Source organism: Amblyraja radiata, chromosome 20, assembly GCF_010909765.2.
Source record: "Amblyraja radiata isolate CabotCenter1 chromosome 20, sAmbRad1.1.pri, whole genome shotgun sequence".
NCBI lineage: Eukaryota > Metazoa > Chordata > Chondrichthyes > Rajiformes > Rajidae > Amblyraja > Amblyraja radiata.
In genome coordinates this window covers 1,098,362-1,123,217 of record NC_045975.1, presented here as the reverse complement: position 1 = coordinate 1,123,217, position 24,856 = coordinate 1,098,362, and the positions used below count along the sequence as shown (strand labels likewise).

The window sequence follows — 24,856 nt, the reverse complement described above, 5'->3', positions numbered from 1 at the left end:
TGGATAGACTCGGTTTGTACTCGCTAGAATTTAGAAGATTGAGGGGGAATCTTATAGAAACGTACAAAATTCTTAAGGGGTTGGACAGGCTAGATGCAGGAAGATTGTTCCCGATGTTGGGGAAGTCCAGAACAAGGGGTCACAGTTTAAGGATAAAGGGGAAATCTTTTAGGACCGAGATGAGGAAAACTTTTTTCACACAGAGAGTGGTGAATCTGTGGAATTCTCTCCCGCAGAAGGTAGTTGAGGCCAGTTCATTGGCTATATTTAAGAGGGAGTTAGATGTGGCCCTTGTGGCTAAAGGGATCAGGGGGTATGGAGAGAAGGCAGGTACAGGATACTGAGTTGGATGATCAGCCATGATCATATTGAATGGCGGTGCAGGCTCGAAGGGCCGAATGGCCTACTCCTGCACCTATTTTCTATGTTTCTATGTTTCTATGATGTACACATCCTGCGCTTTCTTCAGTACACTTTTAAAAACATCCCACTTGGCCGATGTTCCTTTCTCCTCAAATAGCCTGCTCCAGTCAACATGAGCGAGACCTTCTCTCATACCCTCAAAGTTGGCCTTACCCCAGTTGAGCATTTTAACATGTCCATCCCTATCTTAAAGTAGTTCCAAGTAATGACTTGAATATTGTCTTGGGTTGGGGTGAGGAGGAGAATTGTTCTGATGCAAATGTGAATGGGAGAAACACTTCAAAAAGATAGATGAGTCAGGCTGCCTATATTTCTCAAAACCGTTGCTGCAAATTCACAGTGTACATACTGTAAAAGATTACACAATTAACATCAAAGAATCCACCACAATAATTTTCAACCCTGCGCTGTCCACGGGCTCCCTGAGGGATTTACGTGAACGCTGGGCTCCGCATGGAGTAGAAGTTATCCTCAGTAAGGATTGTAATATATTTGTATCTTAGTTTATTTAACATATTTGTTTGTCTCGTATTATAATGGTGGGTTTTGTTTTGATTTATTTTGTACTGTATATAGTATTATTAATAATTGATTACATTATTTTTGGTTAAAAAAAATAAAAATAAAAATAAAATTCTAATTGTCCAGAGAGGAACCTCGCAAGGATGCGTTCTCAAGCCCTTACTATACTCCCCATACATTCACCAATGTGCAGCCAAATTTGTACTCTCGAAAGCAGGCGGTGTCTGTGAAGAAAACAACATAGTTAACAATTCAGGTCAAAATCCTGGATATTTATTCTATCCCTGTGACAACTTCACTGCTTATAGGTTGCCACCTGGAAATGACTCTCAAGTTCAAGTTCAAGTGAGTTTATTGTCATGTGTCCCTGTATAGGACAATGAAATTCTTGCTTTGCTTAAGCACACAGAAAATAGACTCCCATATTGTATTGTATTGTATTCAAATTTATTGTCATTGTCTCAATTAGAGACAACGAAATGAATTTCCCTTTACAGTCAGTATCATAAAAATAAATAAATAATAAATAATAAAACATATTAAAAATAAAATAGAATTTAAAAAAAAGCACAAACACAGAAAGTCCACGACACAACATAACACAATGGCACCAAGGTGAGGAAGGCACCATAGTCCAGCCATCCTCCCCTCCGATCTTCCCAGATGTTCACCCGTGGTCGGGGCCTTCCGAGCACCCGCAGTCGCCACCCCGGGTGGCCCGATGCTCAGGCCCTCTCGCCGGGCTGATGGAACGCTGACGCCGAACCCCGACGGTGATATCCCTGCTCGACATGACCTCCCAGCCAATTCTCTATCTGGGGATGATATATATCTACTAATATATTATCTCGCATGCCATGAGCTCTTGCAAAATTACATTTTGTTTGCATTTGCCAATTCCTTTTGAAAAGGTAAATATTTTATTTACATGTGCTGGTCCACTCCTATTGACTCTGAAATCTCAATTAGGATTCCTGGTACATTTATCAGGTGATTTCTTCTTCACGAAATCATGTTGATTCAAATTAATCTGATTTTGACTTTCCAAATATTAGGCTATTACCTCAAAACTAATTAATGTTAATATATTTTCAGTGATTAATATTTAGTTTAGTTTAGAGATACAGTGCAAAAACAGGCCCTTTGGCCCTCTGAGCGCACCGACCTGCGATCCCTGCGCATTAACAATATCTTACACTGGGGACAATTTTTACATTTATACCAAGCCAATTAACTTACAAACCTGCACGTCTTTGGAGAGCGGTGAGAAACTGAAATCCTCTAAGAAAACCCACGCGAATCACGGGGAGAACGTACAAACTCTGTACAGACAAGCACCCGTAGCCAGGATCGAACCCAGGTCTCTGGTGAGGCAGCAACTCTACCACTGCGCCATCGTGCCGCCTGTTGGATAAGCAGCCAACGGTGAGATAAAAGGGGTGTCAATCAAGTTGTCTGCTGGGGAGGTAGTATTAAGCTTCTTGAACATCGTGGTCCTTCAATCATTCAGATGTATTGGACAGTATTCCATAACGCGCCAAATATCCCAAATGGGAATGTTGCTGGGTGGCATGCTGCAGGATCAGCCTTGGACGCGTTATTGTGGCCAAAGCAATTAAATGCTGATCTAATTGAGCTTCTTGTCGAGGGTAATTTTAACAAGAATTTAATGTGCAACTTCAATGTGCAAAGTTGGACAAAAGGAAACCACCTCGTGCTGATGTTCGTTTATTGTTACATAATATTTAAAATCCCAGTGCTGGAAATGTTGAATGATTTATGAATTCTTACATGCAGTACTTTACATAAAAGACCCTTTCAGCAGTGAAGCTCTGCAGTCTGAATATTCTGTGGGCTTCAGTTGTAGTGGGAGTCACATTTGTCAGGATTGTGGTTAAAATCTTTGGGAACATTTTGTTCGACTGAGGACTTTTAATAGGATTCATCATTTTACTACAAACAGAAGTGGCTAAGATTTTGAAATCCCAAGATACACAGCAGTATATATTTAAATATCGGGGAGATTTTTTTTTAACAAAGCCAGAGTGTTTGGGAAAAAAAGAAGCATTGTGGTTGGGGTTATACTGAATACTTTGTTTGACAAACTGATGATAAATGGTAGCTATCTGGAGGTTACTTTGGTTTTAGTATGGCAGAAAAGTTGAGGTCATTGGAATGCGATAACTTGCTCAACATGATATGTTTCTCGTTAAATTATAAACTATTTTATTTTGAAGTTTTATTGCAAGATAAAATATAGCATTTACAGCAACTTATAGCCATTAAACATGGTACCAGTGCTAGTTCAACCACTCGAGGGAATCAGTGTGCCTATTCCCCATATCTTTTTATATTATCCCTCTTCAAAATTATTGCCACTGACCTTGTGATTGATATACCCCCTGTTCAGCATTGCTGTTGGTAATCAAATTCAAATCTTAATAGTTCTCAATGTGAAAACTTTTCATATATTTCACCAAATATTTGAATTACACATGCCATTTTGCTGTCTTGTTACTGATGTCCCCTTAAAATAATTCACACTTTTCAAATTTTATGTGCCCCCTCTTAACGTATTCTAGGATATTATTGAATTTTGACTTTTAATGCTGCTATCATTCTGGTAAATGTTTGCTATACCCTTTCCTTAGCATTACAATCCTGGAACTGCATACAGTAATCAAACTAACAAAAACATTTATACAATGTCAGGGTTAAATTGTTTTCAGTGCCACTGGACATAATATTTGGAAAGGCAACTGTTTTTTCCAGTGGTAGTCAACAGTTCTGTGTTGCTTAACAGCAGTGCAATACAAATGCAGTCTGATGTTGCATTTTCTTAGTAAGCTAACTAAACTGCAACATCTTTACCTCTAGCCTTTTTGAGACCACAGACTCAAAACAGAGATAGAACTTTATTCTGTTTTGCTCCCTTGCTAAACTGGTTTCACCCAGAGAGTTGTGAATCTAATAATAATAATAATAATAAATTTTATTTATGGGCGCCTTTCAAGAGTCTCAAGGACACCTTACAAAAATTGAGCATGTAGAGGAAAAACATTTAAGGGGAATGAAATAAATAGTAGAGACATGACTAGTACACAAAGTAAAGACAGAATTCAATACAAAACACAGTATGAGGCAATTAATGCACAGATGAAAAGGGACGGGGACGTGGGGCTAAGGATAGGCAGAGGTGAAGAGATGGGTCTTGAGGCGGGACTGGAAGATGGTGAGGGACACGGAATTGCGGATCAGTTGGGGTAGGGAGTTCCAGAGCCTGGGAGCTGCCCTGGAGAAGGCTCTGTCCCCAAAACTGCGGAGGTTGGACTTGTGGATGGAGAGGAGACCGGCTGATGTGGATCTGAGGGACCGTGAGGGTTGGTAGGGAGAGAGGAGGTCAGTGAGATATGGGGGGGCCAGATGGTGGAGGGCTTTGTAGGTGAGGACCAGGATTTTGTAGGTGATCCGGTGGGAGATGGGAAGCCAGTGAAGTTTTTTGAGGACTGGAGTGATGTGATGCCAGGATTTGGTGTGGGTGATGAGTCGGGCGGCTGCGTTCTGGACCAGTTGGAGTCGGTTGATGTAGGTGGAGCTGATGCCAAGGAGAAGTGAGTTGCAATAGTCCAGTCGGGAGGAGATGAAGGCATGGATGAGTCTTTCAGCAGCAGGCGGTGTGAGAGAGGGTCTGAGTTTGGCGATGTTGCGGAGATGAAAGAAGGAGGTTTTAATGACATGGCGGATGTGAGGCTCAAGGGAGAGGGTGGAATCAAAGATCACGCCAAGGTTGCAGGCCTGGGGAGATGGGGAGACAGTGGTGCCGTCGATGGTGAGAGTGGGGTTATTGATTTTGCTGAGTGTGGCTTTGGAGCCTATGAGGAGGAATTCTGTCTTATCGCTGTTGAGTTTGAGGAAATTATGTTGCATCCAGGTTTTTATAGCTGACAAACAGGAGTTGATATGGGAGAGGGGGGGGGTTGTGGGGGGATTTGGTGCCAAGGTAAATCTGGGTGTCATCAGCGTAACAGTGGAAGTCCAGATTGAAGTGGCGGAGTATCTGACCAAGGGGGAGGATGTAGATGATGAAGAGGAGGGGGCCGAGTACAGAGCCTTGGGGAACGCCTTGAGTGACTGCGGCTGTAGCAGAGGTGTGGTTGTGGAGAGAGATGAAGTGGGATCTGTTGGAAAGGTAGGAACGGAGCCAGCTGAGTGCAGAGCCTTCAATGCCGAGGTCTTTGAGTCTGGTGAGCAGGATGTTATGGTTCACTGTATCGAAGGCTGCGCTCAGGTCGAGGAGGATGAGGATGTTGAGGGAACCAGTGTCAGCAGAGGTGAGGAGGTCGTTGAGGACTTTGAGGAGAGCAGTTTCTGTGCTATGGAGGGGGCGAAAGCCAGATTGGAGGGGTTCGAGTAGGTTATACGCAAGGAGGTGGGAATGAAGTTGCGACGCAACGATACGCTCCAGGGTTTTTGAAAGAAAGGGGAGGTTTGAGATTGGGCGGTAGTTAATGAGAGAGGAGGGATCAAGACCAGGTTTCTTTAAGATTGGTGTAACGGCAGCAGTTTTGAAAGCGGAGGGGACAATTCCTTGGGACAATGAGGAGTTGAAGAGATTAGTGAGGTAGGGGCAGAGAACGGGGAGGCAGGACTTCAACAGGGGAGTGGGGAGTGGGTCGAGGGAGCAGGTAGTGGGTTTGGAAGAACTGATGAGTTTGGAGATTTCAATAGGGGTGACCAGGTCAAACTGGGAGAGGAAGCAGTGTGGAGGAGCGGTAAGGAGGTCAGTGGAGATGTTGAAAGGAGGGGCCTTGGTAGGTGGTGGAGTAGATGCTGGGGAGTCGGGTACAGGGGATAAAGATTGATAGATGGTGCTGATTTTATCAGCGAAAAAGTGGAGGAATGAGTTGCAGAGAGCCGGAGTAGAGGTAGGGAGAGTGTTGACTCGAGGCTTGAGGAGGTTGCCCACTGTGGAGAAGAGGGTTCTGTGGTTTAGGCAGGGATCGGTGAATGTGGAGGAGAGGTAGGCAGATTTTGCAGCAATGAGGGCATCTTTGTAGTCAGTGAGGTGGAGTTTGTAAGCTTCAAGGTGGACTGTGAGAGATGATTTCTTTATAAGTCGTTCGAGTTGGCGACCAGTCTGTTTCAGTTTACGAAGTGCAGGTGTGTACCAGGGTGAGGATGTGTTGAAAGTTACGGTTCTTGTTTTGAGGGGGGCCAGAGTGTTGAGGGAGGTAGACAAGGTGGAGTTGAGATGGTTTGTGAGATCATCAGGTGAGATGGGGGTTGAGTCCAGGGGGAGAGTGGTGGAGAGCAGGTCAGAGAGATGGTGGGAATCAATGGATTTTAGATTACGGAAGGTGATTTCTCGGAGGAAGCGGGGGCGAGGTGTCGGAGAAGGGATGGTGAACCGTATAAGCTTATGATCAGAGAGGGGGAAGAGGCAAGGATGGAGGTCGAGTACCGGTTGATTTGTGGAGCAGACCAGGTCAAGGATGTGACCTTTGTCATGGGTGGGAAAGGTGACGTGCTGAGTGAGAGAGAAGTTGTCCAGTAAAAGGCGAATTCAGATGCAAGCTTGCAGGTGGGGGAGTCCATGTGAATATTTAAGTCACCAAGTAGCAGCAGACGTGAGGAGAGGGATGAGGCAAGTGTGATTCTGTGGAATTCTCTGCCACAGAACGCAGTGGAGGCCAATTCACTGGATGTTTTCAAGAGAGAGTTAGATATACTGTAGCTCTTGGGGCTAATGGAATCAAGGAATATGGGGAAAAGCAGGAATGGGGTACCTATTTAGGATGGTCAGCCATGATCAAATTGAATGGCGCTGCTGGTTCAAAGGGCCGAATGGCCTTTTCCGTCACATATTTTCTATGTTTCTATGGTTGGGAAATGTGCTCACTGCTGTATTTTCTTTTACTATTGAAACTATCTTTAAAAATTCAGCAAAAATATTTTCAGAATTTAACGTCGAAAAATGTGTAAATTATGCCACGGAAAAAAAAAAGCTATTGTATTTCAAGAGTAATTTCCAAGTGCTTCTTGCTAACAATATGTTTAAAAAAGTTAACTGAAATGTTTAAATAGAATATTTCATACCAAGAAACATACAGCATAAACAATGAATGTGCTTGCTTTGATCAAGTAGACAAAAAAATCTTCGAAGTACTCAGCGTTTAACGCCATCATCCCCTCTAAACTTATCATCAAAGTTTGACCACTGCACTTTTTTGCAGTACTTTTCTTGAACTTTGTAGTGCTTTAATTTTGCTCCAATTTTGTCCACCTTGCCTCACATGTCTTGAAAATATTGTCTTATGGATATTATTGGTATTCTTCCCATGTTTGCCCAGATAGGATGTCACTGTGAAGGACATCAAAGTCTATCTTGTTTCACAGAAGCACAAAAGCTGATTAAAGGACATACCTTAACTTGGTGCCTTCAGGTCAGTGTGGTGACTGATTGCAAGTCAGGTATTTATTGGCATATGGACAAGTGCAGTGAGGTAAGGGGAGATGAAGATCATACTTGCAGCTACATATATTAGACAACACACAAGAACATATCTAAACATAAATTACAAATAAATTATACAAAATAGTGAAAAGAAAAATGCTGTGCAAAAAGGACATTTGTGGAAAAACAAGTCCATGGTAGTGCAAGAGGCAGTCCATAGTTTTCCCTTGGTGAGGCAGGATTAGGGTTGCATAGGTTGGATCAAGAATCTGATAGTTACTGAACCTGGTGGTGTGGGACTTCAGCCTTTTGTACCTCCTGCCCAATGGTAGCATTGAGAATCGTGGGGATGGTGGGGATCAGTGATAGATATTACCTTCTTGAGGTAGCGCTCATGTATATGCTTTCAGTGGTGGAGAGGGGCAGGGAGATTGCAACCTTCACGTGGTCTGTTTCGACGAATGCAATCAACCCGGCGTGCACAATCAAACAAGATCAAATAGAACAAGTTGTCCTACAACTTTAGGCTGTGCACGCCATACGCAAGAAAAATAAGTGGTGGAGAGGTCGTGATGGACTGGGCTCACATTAAAAATGTATCAAGAGCTTTGCGCTGTTTTGTTTTGCATATTCTTTAATGAATATAGTTTATTTTTTGAAATTTAAAAATAACTCATCTCCTTCCTCTTGGTGCCCCTGCAAATGTAACCATTGCATTTTCAAATTTCAAAGTCTTAAGTGATGAATATAATTTGTGAGCAGCAGTGGTCCTAGCACTGATCCTTGTGGAAAAGAGTAACCATCTACTTGCTCTGTAGAAAGTTACACATTATTTCACTTCTTGGTTTGGTCTTGGAGCCAGATAGCAATTCTACATTTATGCTGACTGCATGTATTTTGACATTATTACGGATTGTTTTGCATAAGCCCTTTTGAAAATCTACTGCTTGACCTCCCTTTTCTTCAAAAAAAAATCAGCAAGATTGATTGATGACCATTTTCCCTTTTGAAAGCCATGTTGAAAACTCATTATTTTGCTTTTTGTTTCTGGATGTTCCTCTGTTCTCCCCTTTCATAGGAATTCCATTATATTTCCTGCCACCAATGTTAAAGTGTTCAGTCTGTTATTTTACTGCACATATTCTGCCCTCCTTGAATATGGATATTATAATATCTATTTGCCAATCCTGTGACACAATAGGTTTTTCCAACAATTTATAAAGTATGTGAGCAATGATTTTGCTATCTCTCTGTTAAATTCTTTCAAATGGGTGGGCAAATCCAACTGGACAAAGAGTTTTATCTATTTTGTGAATGAATATTGTATTTAATGTATTCTATTTTCTATCTTGGATGCACTTCAATCCGTGAAATGTCTTGATAAATCTTGATAAGCACTACCTAATTTCTCACCAAATATTCTGCTTTTCTGTTTCACTCTCCAAAGTAGATAGCCTAAATGTTCCAATGTTGTATTCCATCTCTCATTTTGTGTCCATTCCATATTCCCTACCTCTTTCTATCCCCTTCCCAATTCCCAATCTCATTCAGATGCCTATTGTTATCAAACTTGGAAATATGACATTCGGTCATCTCAACAAATCATTGATTAATCTAACATGATTTTCCATCTTTTAATCCGTGTTTACTCTGCACAATCTTACTATACTTTGCAAGGTGTTCTGCTACACATTCTTCATTATAGATTCGAGGATATTCCCTGCCACAATGTTAGGTTAACATGTCAGTTGTTCCTTGTTTTCTATCTCTCTCCTTTCTTAATTAATGGGATCACAGTTCCAGAAATTATAGAACTCTGGAGGATAACCACTGTCTCCACCATCTGTAAACGTTTCTCTTTGAGTAGTCCATGATGTAAATCATCAGTCCTTGGGATTTGTCATCTTTCAAGCTCACTTTCTCTCGTTTTTTTTGCTAATAGTTCCTTTAGTTCCTCGTTCTTACAAACCCCTTGGTCCTCCAATATATCTTCCAAGATGCCACGTCAATAGGCTTTTTGACCTTGCATTCATCTTGGCCTAGCCCGACACAGTTCACAGCTTGTGTCCAATGCATTTGCTTTTCTAGTCGGATTTATTGCATTGTGGTCTGGGAGAGAATGCTGCTCATTTTCCGTTCCCTTGTAAGAGGCTGAGAGCGTTCAAATACCGGAGTATTGCATATAAGAGATCAAAACACCTGATGTCCCCTTCTTTAATACCGTTTAAACATTTGAATTATTTAGGGCAGTGATGTGTTTGAGGCCGGCGCTGTAACAACATTTGGACACGTGCATGGATAAGAAGGGAGGGATATGGGCCAAACGTGCGAAAATGGGACTAGTTTAGATGAGACATCTTGGTTGGCATGGGCATGGTGGGACGAATGGACTCCCCATGCTGTATGACTCTTTGGCTCTAGTAGCAGCAAAGCAACGGTGACAAGTTGAGAGAGTCTTTGTTTTCCATTGGGTACATTTTAATATACTGATTTAGCTTTTACAAACCATCAGGATAGCAACGTTTTCACAAAGTTAACACTCATGTAGTTTGCTGTGACCGCGTTATCATCCGTGGTGTTGAGTTTATTCATCGGCTGGGTTACACTTTTACCCAAAGGATCCCGATGGTCGGCGGTTCGACCCACAACATGGGCGTAACATTTGGCAACGATTGAAACGTCAGTTCAATTTGACTTCGGTTTGAATTTGTCCCATCGAGTTCTTCTGCCATGTAAATTGTCAGTGTTTCACTGAAATTATCGGCGGGTCTGCAAACCAGTACTATAAAGATTCACCAAACCAAACCGTTACATCTGACGACATACAATGCATTGGATATCTCCATAAAATCCGGTGGCATCAGACATACATACGCGCGTTGTCCTATAATTATAGTGTATAAATACAGAATTAAAAAAACAAACCTTTCTTGCAATAGTTTCATATTGATCCCAAACTTGGGACACGCCATTTGACACAATCTTACAAAGGGAGAGACATTGGACTTCACGTGGTTAAACCAGAAAGCAGATGCTCTCCGTCAGTCTTGCAATTATCGTTATTTTTTTCTGCATATCTTTCGTTCATTTGTTCCGTTTATATCTCTGGGTTCCCTCTCCCCTGACTTTCAGTCTGAAGAAGTGACCCGAAACGTCGCCCATTCCTTTTCTGCACAGATGCTGCCTGTTCCGCTGAGTTACTCCAGCTTTTTGTGTCTGTCTTGCAATCAAGCTAGTTTGGAAGGCGGGGAGGAGGGATATGGGTTAGTGATGATGTCAGTAAACTGAAATATCCAGGAGAAAGTTATTCCGTCAGTAATGTTTAAGAAAGAACTGCAGATGCTCGAAAAATCGAAGGTAGACAAAAATGCTGGAGAAACTCAGCGGGTGAGGCAGCATCTATGGAGCGAAGGAATAGGTGAGGTTTCCGGTCGAGACCCTTGGTCTACCGTCAGTAATGTGCTGTTGGGCATGAATGCTCATTGCCACACTGTTGCTCATTGGGTAAGAATGGGCAGACCGGTAACTTTCAATAGACAATAGGTGCACGAGTAGGCCATTCGGTCCTTCGAGCCAGCACCGCCATTCATCCACTTGGTGTAGAATTTAACTTTAGTTGTATTCAAGTTCATCTCTACGTCAGATGTTTAAACGAGTTTAGGTAAACACCGTGTGGTTGTGAGGCACGGATTTGAAAGTGTGGACCATTGCTAAACGGAGTAGTGTCCCCATGACCACTTTGCCCAACACTCATACAGCATCTCTGGAGAGAAGGGATTACTCTCAGTCTGAAGAAAGGTCTCGACCAGAAACGTCACCCATTCCATCTCTCCAGAGATGCTGCCTGTCCCGCTGGGTTACTCCAGCATTTTGTGTCTACCTTCGATTTAACCCAGCATCTGCAGTTCTTGCCTACGCATACATTGTCGCCTGATATCTTGCTAATGTGGTGGCATTTTATGCACTAAACTGAAAGCATTAATTGGGAAAGGTGTGAGATTTAGACAAGGGTGCTGGTAATTATTGTCAGATATTGTGGCGCACATTTAATAATATATATAATGGTGTTAATTTGTGCAGTAGGACCGCTAGGCTGCTTTTTTTAGTCTGAAGAAAGGTCTCGACCCGAAACGTCACTCATTCCTTCTTTCCAGAGACGCTGCCTCTGCCGCGGAGTTACTGCAGCTTTTTGTGTCTATCTTCTATTCCAGGCTGTTTTTCAAAGTGCATTTATTTTCTTGCTAAATCTCCGTTGATTCCCAGCATTTCCTGTTTTCGATTGATGTAAATAAACACGTGTTGTGGACTACTCCGACCGCGCAACTTTCTACACGTTCTGGCCATTCTTAAACTATTGTGAAATGTGACGATTGTTTTAATTATTTTCATATACGCGCTATGAAATGAAGTGGCAAAGACAGTTTTGTGTCTTTGCCACTAACGCTCCACGTCAGCCTTGAGTGATACGGAACCGCTATCCGCTCCTCCAACCTTGCCTCCTCGCCTCTTGTGCATTGTTTTCCCCACAGGAGAACGAAACATAGACATCAAAATATACACCAAATGTTTAAGAAAGAACTGCAGAAACTGTAAAAATGGAAGGTAGACAAAAATGCTGGGGAAACTCAGCGGGTCAAGCAGCATCTGTGGAGCGAAGAAATATGTGACATTTCGGGTCGAGACCCCTCTTCAGACTGATGTGGAGATGGGGGGGAGATGCGGGTTCCCGCTCCCCCCCACCTCCACATCAGTCTGAACGTTACCTATTCCTTCACTCCATAGATGCTGCCTGTCCCGCTGAGTTACTCCAGCATTTAGTGTCTATCTTCGGTGTAAACCAACATCGGCAGTTCCTTCCTTCACAAATGACCGCCTGGGTTGGACCCCATCCGTTTGATCCAAGTAATATTTGCGGGGGATGAATTCTCATCACATAGGTGGAGAGACGAGAATGGCCTGTTTCGGCGAGAGATCGTGAGTTTGTCGTGGTGTGGGTATCGGACGGAAGGAAGGCTGGTGGCTAAACACTTGAATTCTCCATCCCATTCCCACACTGACCTTTCTGTCCTGGGTCTCCTTTGTCAGAGTGAGGCTGAACGCAAATTGGTGGAACAGCATCTCACTGGAACTTACACCCCAGTGGTATGAATATTGATTTCTCTCACTCCAAGTATCCCCGGTATCCCCTCTCTCTGCATCCCTCCAGCTTTTTGTGTGTATGGACGGTAGGAAGTATTGACACTAAATGTGTATTGTGGAAAAGGGGGTATTGGCGGCGGCGGCGGCGGCGACTGCGGCATCGGGCAGTCATATTGTTTGGTCTAAGGCGCAAATAAGGATTTTGTTGTATTTGGGAATAATCTAACAGGTGACCGTGATATTAGGCTGTTTAAAAAACCCCACAACGTGCTGGAGCGCCAGCGGGCCAGGCGGCATCTGTGGAGGGAATGGCCAGGCGGCATCTGTGGAGGGAATGGCCAGGCGACGTTTCGGATGGCTTTCTTTCTTCACGCCATCCACAGATGCAACGTCACCCGCTGAGTTCTTCCAGCGCCGTCGTTTTACTCAAGATTGCAGCATCGCCAGTGTTTTGTGCCTCCGTTAGCCCGTTAAACACCATTTTCACACGAGTGCACAGTGTTGTGGACGCCTATTTACGCCAAAATAAATGTAACTGCAATTATATTTGTCTACCTTCGATTTTTCCAGCATCTGCAGTTCTTTCTTAAACAAAACTTCACGTCGCCCAGTTCCTTGTTGGAACACAGCGCGGCAGCTAAAATATCGACTTCTGACAGCTAGCGGTTCAATCCCCACCCTTATTCATACAAGGAAATATGATTAGCCATAGAGTGATACAGCGTGGAAACAGGCCCTTAGTCGTAACTTGCCCACACCGGCCAACATGTCCCAGCTACACTAGTTCCACCTCCAGCATTTAGTCCGTATCCCTCCAAACCAGTCCTATCCATGTACCTGTCTAACTGTTTCTTAAATGTTGGGATAGTCCCAGCCGCAATTACCTCCTCTGGCAGCTCGTTCCATACACCCACCACCGTGTGAAAAAGTTACCCCTCGGATTCCTATTAAATCTTTTCCCCTTCACCTTAAACCCAATGTCCGCTGGTCCTCGATTCATCTACTCTGGACAAGAGACTGTTAATTCGTGTTCCCTCCTAACATTAATACGACCGAGCTAATAAACAAGAAAGCTTCGAAAGCGACCTACCAGGGCTATATTCCACTTGAAATACTGAACACACCAAGTGCTGGAGTAACTGAGCTGGTCAGGCAGCAACTCTGGAGAACGAGGATAGACGTCGTTTCGGGAATGGCCCTGACTGGAAACACGAGCTATCCATGTCCTGCAGAGATGCAGCTCAGGTTCTCTAGCACTTATTTATTTTGTAAACCAGCACCTACAGCTCTGAAGTCCCGAAACGTCACCTATTCCTTTTCTCCAGAGTTGCTGCCTGAATGACTCCAGCTTTTTGTGTCTACCTACAGTTCCCGGTGTCTACACTTTATATTCCACTTGAACTGACCTCATGCGACTTGAGGGAGTTTCCTGCAGGAGCTGTGGTGTCGGTTGGACAGATAGATGCCCCCAAAGCTCTCTCCGCACAATGCCCCCCAAATGCACTGAAGGCAAACGTGAACGGACGCCAGCGTCCTCTCCCAGGCCAACAGGTCATGATTGAATGGCGTAGACGATAGGCCGAATGGCCTCATTCTACTCCTATCCCTTATAACACCCCGTCGCCGAGACTCGGGCCACACTCAGTGGGTCGCGCTGGGTGGGCCGGCCGGCCACGTCAATTTACCAGACTCCAGGGCACTCTCCCGTCCCAGCCATGTGATGGACAAACTTTATCATGGGGGGCAAAGGAAGCGAATCAAGCCGCCAGGAAGAGATTAGCCCACATTAATTAGCCCACACTAATTAGGCCACAAGTCATCGTTAAACCGGCAGGGCCGTGCAGAGGAAGGGTGGTGGAGAACTCAGATCAAAACAAGATGGATACTGCACGAAGATCAGCAGGAAGTGACCATCGAAACTTTGGCTAAATCGGTGCTACCGGGTTACTGCAACCGGCCATTTGTTGGTGTAAGAAAATAGAAACATAGAAAATAGGTGCAGGAGTAGGCTATTCGGCCCTTCGAGCCGTGAATGGAAAACACTATAATGTATTTGTTGTGAACGTTAATCTTCAAGAAACCCGGCTGTAAAGTCTACCAATCAATGTGGTTCCCAATGGGAAATGGACGTCTTTTACCAATGGCCGAATGGGAAAATGATTCAAAATCCCAAAGGTGCGCGGGGTGGAAGTGGTTAATTGGCCGCTGGTGTGTGGGAGAGTCGGGGGGTAGAGGATGTTTATGAGAACGTGATGAGAATGACATTAACTGGATTAGATGAGTGTAGGGCTAGTGTACACGGCAGGCACTGTAATCTTGGGCCTGTTCCCATGCTGTACGTGTACGGCTCGCTATGTTTTTACACCCAGGATATCCGTTTAATATCGCGAGCCACAGCGGTATCAATTTGGTCAAAGTCTGAACTCACAAACATCAACGATAGTTATCTGTTCCATATCCGACGTGGTCACTTTATTTGTATAGAAATGAACTGCAGATGCTATTCTAGACCGAAGATAGACACAAGAAGCTGGAGTAACATAGAAACATAGAAACATAGAAATTAGGTGCAGGAGTAGGCTATTCGGCCCTTCGAGCCTGCACCGCCATTCAATATGATCATGGCTGATCATCCAACTCAGTATCCCGTACCTGCCTTCTCTCCATACCCTCTGATCCCCTTAGCCACAAGGGCCACATCTAACTCCCTCTTAAATATAGCCAATGAACTGGCCTCGACTACCCTCTGTGGCAGGGAGTTCCAGAGATTCACCACTCTCTGTGTGAAAAAAGTTCTTCTCATCTCGGTTTTAAAGGATTTCCCCCTTATCCTTAAGCTGTGACCCCTTGTCCTGGACTTCCCCAACATCGGGAGCAATCTTCCTGCATCTAGCCTGTCCGACCCCTTAACTCAGCGGGACAGGCAGCATTTCTGGAGAGAAGGAATGGGGACATTTCGGGTCGAGACCCTCACTCACCCAATATTAAATAGGTTGGGTTTTAGTGCAGAAGTTCCTCTTTAAAGTGGATTTTGAGGCACATGAGTAGAATTTAACTTGCGTGGGTTCTTTGGACTTGTCTGATTTGCTCGCTACAGAGTCACAGTGGTTGTGGGTGAAACGTGTCCACAGAAACAGCGCCCCCGTGGGCGGGAACACTCGCTAGGCGCTCCCCCCCTCCCTCTCTCTCTCTCTGTCTCTCTCTCAGGCGTTTAGCATCCAACATATTACAGCCAAGTTCCGTCTCCGAGTCATTTCACAGTGCACGCTTTCAAGCGTTTGTTCATAAACTGACACTTTAAATCCGAGTCCCTCCATAATCCTTTAATGTCAAAAGATCCGACCACAAGACACGCTCAGAAAACAAACATTAACTCGTTCCGGGCTTGGTGTGTTTTACCTCTTGAAAGCGGAGCGGAAATTGTTGGCAAATCCAGACTTTAAAGCTGTGCCATTAATCAAAGCTGTCAGTTTGCTGTAATCGAGTAGCGCGGCGCGTATGCAGTAATTCTGACCTGTTCAATCCGGAGAATGGCTGCTAAAAGGGCGGCGTTAATAAGTGTATTACTGTCTCCAAATTGGTTCTAAATGCTCTTTTTATATCCACCTTAATAATGTTTCAATTCCATCGACATTAGTGTTCAGGGACCGTAAAGAACTCATTACATTTTATTTTAGACCCACGCAAAACGACACGGCTGAAAGCCACCCTAAATAAGCATAGTTGCGGTAAATCTTTTATTTTTTGTATTAAAATACTTGTACCTGCCTGCGGTGTTTGAGGTGACACGTCAGTATATATTTAAAGGCGACAAAACATATGCAGCAACGAACGTTGAACAAAACACTGACACATGTACAGAATGACAGGGTGGCTTCATAATGGACCTCTCTCTCTCCACGCTTCATATAGATACGCTGGCCGCAAAGCGACTTGTTACGCAGTGTTAGTGATATAATATTAGATGGGGGGAGGGTGTCATTTACACATCTCACATTACGCCAATATAATTTGATAAATATGCTGCAGAAATAATGAAATATTATTACTGGAGGACTGGCAATCCGTCGTGAGCAGTCGCAATCTCAGCCTCGCATGAAATCGTTCTTCAGCCTGCTCAGCCTCGTCCCATGACTTCTGACGATGAGGGTGAGGAGTTCGTGTTTGTCTTTTAACCCAGACGAGATCTCCATCGTCTCCTTCAGAATCTCCCTGGTGTTGTAGAGCATGTGAACCACTTCATCGTTAATGGCGTTCACCTCCCTCACCTCGCCCTCTTGACTCTGTCGGAATTTCACTTCCAGCTCCACCAGCGAGCGGTCGGAATGCATGAAAGCTTCCCCGATCTGCGAGGCTTCCCTGCGGAGGTAGTTCCCGTAGCTGTCCTCGCCTTCCAGGTCGTAGGCGATGTTCTTGCCGACTCCTTCCAACACCCGCGCCGCGTCCTGCACTTGTCTCCTGATGGTGGTCATCTCCTCCTTGAGATACATCTCCGTGTCCACTCCGACCCCGCAGCGCCGCTCGTCCGACACTTGGAAAAGCATCTGGCATTTCTCAGGGTCATCATTCTCCTCGTAGTCCCCGTCCGGTACAAAGTAGTGATGGAAAGTACCGTTGGACATCTCCGGGTGGAGGGGTCCGGTAAACACAGCCCGCGACAGCGAGCACAGGAGGCTGAAGTACACCACGCTTGGACCCAGCATCTTGCTCCCAGCCCAGCCCAGCCCGCACTTCACAACGGCAGACTGGAGACACTTTTCGGAAACAATTTTTTTTCCATTGTAGGACCCCCCTGTGGAACTCCCCGTCAACTCTCCAATCGCGTCTCCGACCAATGATTCCTCCGCAATCCTGACATAAGGTGTAATTTGAGTTGAGCCAGTTTTTTTTAAACCCCCCTTTCTCTCCACGTCTCCTTTTGCTGCGCCTTTCTCACCAGCCGTCAGTGTACATGAGGATTTCAGATGACGTGCTCCGCATCTACAGAGCCCGTGTCAGCCCGGCATGTGTGTTGGAGGATAGTTTGGCAGCGAGCGGCACCAGTCTCCCCTCAGCGACCCTGCGGGATACGCCGTAGACATTAGCGCTAAACTCACGTCGCCACCTCTCCGCACGCAGCAACACCGACTTTTCTATTTTAATCACGTCTTTATTCTCTCGGGCTTGTGCCGTTTACAGAGTTCACATCGTGTGTGACCAGAAACCAGTCGAAACCAGCCAGCTAACATTTACAACAGCAGCAAGATTTAAAACGCAATCAGCAAAACCATTTCCGTTTCTTTTCCGATTTTCCGATGTCAGTCTGAAGAAGGGTCTCTCGACCCGACACGTCGCCTATTCCTTGCTCCATAGATGCTGCCTCACCCGCTGAGTTTCTCCAGCATTTTTGTCTACGATTTTTCCAGCATCTGCAGTTCCTTCTTAAACACCAGTTTCTTTTCCTGCGTTTGTTTGGGCTAAATTTCCGTTCTCGGCCTTTCCTTAGCGCCTTCAGTTATTCAAACTCCAAAACTGTGCAATTAATAAAGAAAATCCACTGTTCCATCGCCACTCTTGCGCGCTAAAGTCTACACGCACTTTTCTCACCAATCTAACCCAATTTATTTTCGAAATCTCAAGCTACATTTCTGCGGGCGATGGAAAACTTTTGCTACTTACTATGAATCGAGGCGTAGAGCGATTAATTTCTTTCACATGCGCGGCGATGCGATCACACACACACACACACAAGCACTGATGGAATCATAGCGTGATACAGTGTGGAAACATGCCCTTTGGCCCAGCTTCCCCACACCGGCCAACATGTCCCAGCTACACTCATCCCACCTGCCTTCGCTTGGTCCAAGGTCTGAAGAAGGGTTTCGGCCCGAAACGTCGCCTATTTCCTTCGCTCCATAGATGCTGCCGCACCCGCTGAGTTCCTCCAGCAATTTTGTGTACCTTCGCTTGGTCCATATCCCTCCAAACCTATCCTATCCATGTACCTGTCTAACTATTTCTTAAACATTGGGACAGTCCCAGCCTCAACTTCCTCCCCTGGCAGCTTATTCCATACACCCACCAACCTTTGTATGAAAAAGTTACCCCTCTGATTCTTATTCATTCTTTTCCCCTTCACCTTAAAGCTACGTCCTCTGGTCCTCGATTCCCCAACTCTGGGCAAGAGACTCTGTGCATTTAGGACAACAACGTATGTTTTGCTATTTTATTTATTGTGATTTATTCCAAATAAAAGTACGCTCAACAACCTTAGACGTGTAAAATGGAAAGGTGGCAGGTGGCCTCCAATGTCGCCATAATTGCTGCAGAACTGAATCTTTCCATGTACAGCTCTCTTTCCCCATTTTTCGTTGCAGATCCCGCGATGGACTGACACAAAATTGGGAAATGCTTCCGCATTCAGCAGGCCAGTCAGCATCTGTGGAAACAGAGTTAATGTTTCAGGTCGAAGACATTACGTTGGATCTGGTAGTTATTGAACCGGGAAACCCACATTAAATCCTCAATGGTGATTAGGTTAAGCGTGTACTGCACGCTGTAATCTAATAGCGCGCTCCCTTCCCGCACGTTAGCATTCTGTTGAATGTGTTGTAACAACCATTGGATTCATTCACAGTCGGCACTTTTGCTGAAACAGAATTGTGAAAATAAATCATTTCACCAGTCCTGGTTGTATTCCATCAAAACCAGTCAACTCCCTTCCCTAAACCAAACCCAGACAAATGCTGAATCCTGAAACTGCCCTAAAGATGATTTTGACAATATGTAACATAATGTGCTCTTATTAACTGAAGTTGGGGTCAAGTGAAAAACTATCAGAAGGACCAGGCAGTCCCAATACATCAAGAGTGAAGAGTGTTTTATTGTCCCATGTCCGAGATAGAACAATGACATTCTTACTTTCAGCAGCACAACAGAACATGTAAACATGGTACTGTAAACAAAATAATAAAAGTTATAATAAAAAAACTTTCAGTGTGTTTGGACTGACAGACAGGCAGACAGGCAGACAGACAGGCAGACAGGCAGACAGACAGACAGACAGACAGACAGACATATATGGATCCAAGGCCATTGAGCTTCTGCATCAACAAATTTTCATCCACAATAAGTCAGATTGCTCAGTGAAGATTACTATATTGAGCTCCATTCGCAATTCCTTATAAAATGAAGCAATAAACATTGGTATTAAGTAAGCCCAGGATCATAGTCACGTGTTATTTTCATGGGCAGATATCACCATAGCTTCGCCATTTCTGGATTCAAACTCTCCAGTTTCCAACCCCATGGGAGCTTTCATGATACATACTTTGGATGTCCAAAACGAAGCCTGGTTAAGAACATACATTTAAACAACATTCATGCTTACAATTGATAATTGAATAACATTTCAGAGCAAGAAATAAGTTAATTATTGATTGACACACAATAGTGTAATGGTCAAAAACAGACTCAGATAGAACTCAGCTGGTCAAGCAGCTTTGGTGGAAGCAAAAGGAGTGTCGACATTTCTGCACCTTTTGCATCCACAGATGCTGCTTGACTTGCCGAGCATGGAAATAGTCAATGTTTAACATAATGGTGAAAGGCAGATGGAATGGACTGATCTATTCTGGAATCAAACTTGAGTTCTGATTCAGTTCCATCCCACAACTGTGCTATATCTCTTCACTGCTGACTTGGACCGAATGGGTAAAAAGAAAAACTTCCACAGTTCTGCTCTTCTTCTACATCTGCATTCTCTTTTGCTTCCAAAGGCATGAACTTCACTGACTTCATCACCATGAATGTGGTGAGTCAATAATAAGCAGGAATTCAACTGAATTAACCACAGAATGACTGTGAAGTCCAGACCAAGTCAGAGGCAATCCTGTGGTACATTGCTCCCCTCGTGATCACTCACCGTCTTTATTTTGCCCATCAGGTCCGAATTAGCAATGAAGAGATATAATGCAGTCTGGGGAATGCAACTGAATCAGAACGCAAGTCTCATTCCAGAAATAAATCAGTCTATTTTATCTGCTTTTCACCATTATCTTAAAACAGTGACTCCCAAAGTTTTGATACCCGTGTACCCCTTCGTAAATTTTCGTAAGCATCTTGTACCCCTCGTTAAAAACAATCGAGGCCAGTTCATTGGCTATATTTAAGAGGGAGTTAGATGTGGCCCTTGTGGCTAAAGGAATCAGGGGGTATGGAGAGAAGGCAGGTACAGGATACTGAGTTGGATGATCAGCCATGATCATATTGAATGGCGGTGCAGGCTCGAAGGGCCGAATGGCCTACTCCAGCATCTATTTTCTATGTTTCTATGTGTTTCATTGTAAATGTCAATAAAAATTGTCGCGCGGGAGTCTGCAAGCCCCAAATGCAGCAGCTATCACAACTTGAGTTGGAGAATTCATACCAAATATATAATTTCTTTGCAAATATGTATGTATAAAATAATTTGTAGCCATAGTACTTTTTTTCTAATAATGAATCTATGTTTCAGTAGCACATAGCTGAAAATTGCCGCGTACCCCCTGAAGACCTTTCGCGTACCACTGGGGGTATGCGTGCCCCACTTTGGGGAACTCTGTCTTAAACATTGGCCATTTCCATGCACAATATGCACAAGATGGGCAGCAGCAACTGAGTGTGAGCTGCATCAATGTACTTCCCAAACCTTCAACCGCTACCACCCAGAGGACAAGGGCCAGTGGCGGATGCAATGTTCCTCTTCATGGTTTCTTTCATAGTCACGTGTTATTTTCATGGGCAGATATCACCATACCTTCACCGTTTCTGGATTCAAACTCTCCAGTTTCCAACCCCATGGTAACTTCAGAGAGCTTTCATGATGCTTACTTTGGATGTTCAAAGCCAAGCCTCTCATCACTTTGTTTAAGAAGGAACTGCATCAATGTACTTCCCAAACCTACAACCTCTACCACCCAGCTCCAAGGTACACAAAAATGCTGGAGAAACTCAGCGGGCGCAGCAGCATCTATGGAGCGAAGGAAACAGGCAACGTTTTGGGCCGAAACCCTTCCTCAGACTGACGTCGAGACCCTTCTTCAGACTGATATGGAGGTGGGGGAGGGGCGGAAACCCAACTGCGCCCGCTGAGTTTCTCCAGCATTTTTGTGTACCCTCTCATCACTTTTCAAGATTCAGTTCAATGATTCAGCTAGAGCCAATGATTAGCAGCTAGAGATTTAGAAGTTTTATACTTTAAAATATTCACTTTCCCACCCTGTTATTACCTCTATGTATTTTTTTTTGCAGATCTTGACTCTTTAACTGTTATTAATTTTCCTAAATAACTAATAAAATAGCTGGATAAGTATGTCACCATTTCTGTTCTGAATGCATGGAATATTGAAGTCAAAGGTAGACACAAAATGTTGGAGAAAATCTTCGGATGAGGCAGCATCTATGGAGAAAAGGAATATTTAAGTCACTCCCATCTTTCATAAACCTACTTATAAAGTATTGTGATGTATTCTAGTGCATATACTGGTCTTTAGTTCCAAGTCAATAAAGCAGAATACTAGTAAAAACATGCCCCAGGCTTATTTATTCCTTCTGTTCCTTCTATAGGTCCCCTTGTAACTTGATCGTTGTATTATGTTATTTTTGCTTGTCAGTCACACTCAAGCTACACCATAAATCCAGTGTCTTTGCCCAGAGAATCTAGAGAGGAATATTGTTTAAGCTTCTGGAGAAAGCAATTTCCACCCACTGGGATCTGATGCTTGATGGAGCAGAATTTTAATCGGTTTCAAAACTGGTTTCCCAACTCTTGAACTTCTTAGCACTATTAATCTTGACTATAATCAATTTAAATTCTTGGCGGGTAGAATCATCCTGCCTATTCTCTTTATACAAACGTTGTTGCTGTTGTGTGTGTTTTAATTCTCTACAGCAAACTAACAGGAGTTGCTGGCATATAAACAGGTATTGCATGGTTGAATGTAGGCATAACAACTGACTCTTACAAACCTATAAACTTCCACAGCTGCACCATAGAAAGCTTACTGTCGGGTTGCATCACGGCTTGGTTTGGGACCAGCTCTGCCCAAGACCACAAGAAATTGCAGCGAGTTGTAGATGTAGCCCAGTCCATCACACACACCACACTCCCCACCATTGTAGATGTAGCCCAGCCCATCACACAGACCACACACCCCACCATTGTAGATGTAGCCCAGTCCATCACACACACCACACTCCCCACCATTGTAGATGTAGCCCAGCCCATCACACAGACCACACACCCCACTACGGACTCCATCTACACTTCACGCTGCCTCGGAAAAGCAGCCAATATAATCAGACTTGTCCCATCCTGGTCATTCCTTCTTCTTCCTGCACCCATCAGGGAAAAAGTTCAGCAGTGTGAAAACACGAACCAGACTCAGGAACAGCTTCTTCCCTTCTGTTATCAGACTGCTGAACAGTCCTTCCATAAACTAGGGTACTGTCTGATTCACCTCTACCCCATTGCGGACATTGGACTTTTTCTCTGGAGCTTTTATGCTGGAATGCTGAGAACTATATTCTGCACTCTGTATCATACCCTTTAGTTCTTGGTTCTTGGTTTCTCGGTCCTCCAAAATATTCCAAATGGAATTTAAACTTTAGACTTGAGTTTGTCTTGATTGTATTATGTACAGTCTTATCTGATACGATTGGATAGCAGGTATCCCACTTGGCATGTACAGGTTTGAAATATTAGATTGCATTTTGGATAGAGTGGCTGTTTCAGTTAAGTCCAAGATGTGTCGATCCAGCATTTGTCAAATACTTAACTATTCATCACTGGGCACATTTTCTGGGAATTCTTTTCAATCATACTCCACCTCCTCCCAAGAAAGAAGCGGAACGTGTAATCTGCCAAAAAGCTGCAATGTATTTGACCTAGAATAATCAGACTTTGCCAGATATTCTGAGGGAAATATTTGACTTTACAGGGACAATGCCAGCAATATACTATTTAAACATCTCTCACAAGGAAAGCTGAGATGTTATTGGTATTCGAGTATTAATAAAACCTGCTTTCAAACTAGAGATCCTGGATTTTAAACACCTTGGAAACTTTTCAAGAGGCCATAGATATTAAGATGTTATAAATCACTCACATTATTGTATTGCTGAATATATTGCAAAACCATTTAAGCCCTTTAGTGTAACAAAGACCCTCATGTTTAAAGTTTTAATCTTTGCTTTCAAATCCTTTTGCAGCCTCACCCCTCTCTACTTCTGGAGTTCAAAGATGTCTGGGCTCCTCCATTTCTAGATCCCTGACTATAATTACACCGCTGACTATCCTTGAATACCTAGGCCTTCTGCTCCCTTATTTCTTCTCAAGGCGTTTACATCTATATCAATGATTGGATGAGAATGTACAAGGCATGATGAGTAAGCTGGCAGATGGAAGTAAAATACGTGGTATTTTACAGTGAAGATGATTAACAAAGAAAATAGCTGGATCTTGATCAGCTGGGCAATTGAGATGAGAAATGGCTAAAGGAATTTAGTTCAGTGTTGCATTCTGTGGAAACACAAAAGGACACAAAATGCTGGAGTAACTCAACAGGTCAGGCAGCATTTCTGGAGAGCATGGGGACAGGTGACATTTCGGGTCGAGACCTTGCATTTTGGGAGGTTGAAACAAACGCTCGTCATAGGTTAGCCTCCTGCTGACTGGACCTTTTTCCCTCTTCATACTCCTCTCTGTCAGCTTGACGTGCACTTTATGCTCTTCACTAATTCTCTCAGACGTACTGTATTTCAAGAGGAATGTCCACTAATGCGCCAGTGTTTCGGATCAACTAATTTTGTTCACGTGCTTTGAAGTAATCATTAAATCTTTAGCAGCTGGCACACCATTTGCTACATGAAACCACAGAAATAAGCAGCAAATATTTGTAGAATGATTGCAACTGCTGGAATAAATCAACAGGAACACATTCTTAATTGGGTTGAGGTTTAGGTTTATGTTTATTAGTGTTATGGGCACTCAGGTACAGTGAAAAATGTTGTTATCCAAACTGATCAGATAATATATATATTTACCATCAAATCAAACTCAAGTACAACAGATATAACAAAGGGGAAGATACAGAGTACAGAATATAGTTCTCTGCATTCCAGAGACAAAGTGAATCGGGCAGTACCCTAGCTTATGGAAGGACCATTCAGAAGCCTGATAACAGAGGGAAATAAACTGTTATAGAGTCATAAAGGCCCTTAGGCCCAACTTGCCCACACCGGCCCACGTGCCCCAGCTACACTGGTCCTACCAACCTCCCATAGACAAAGTCCAATGTC

At 43.8% G+C, this 24,856-nt stretch overlaps 2 protein-coding genes across 2 annotated transcripts in view; one reads left to right on the top strand and one right to left on the bottom strand.

The window, feature by feature from the left end:
* The window catches only part of ext2 (exostosin glycosyltransferase 2), a 187,928-nt gene that overhangs the window by 13,527 nt on the left and 149,545 nt on the right, over positions 1 to 24,856 (top strand). The gene's annotated exons all lie outside the window — the stretch shown is intronic.
* On the bottom strand, positions 15,847 to 17,756 carry fibin (fin bud initiation factor homolog). Its single transcript, XM_033038620.1, has one exon. It carries the CDS (start codon positions 17,239 to 17,241, stop codon positions 16,624 to 16,626), a length of 618 nt encoding a protein of 205 aa, XP_032894511.1. The 5' UTR covers positions 17,242 to 17,756; the 3' UTR covers positions 15,847 to 16,623.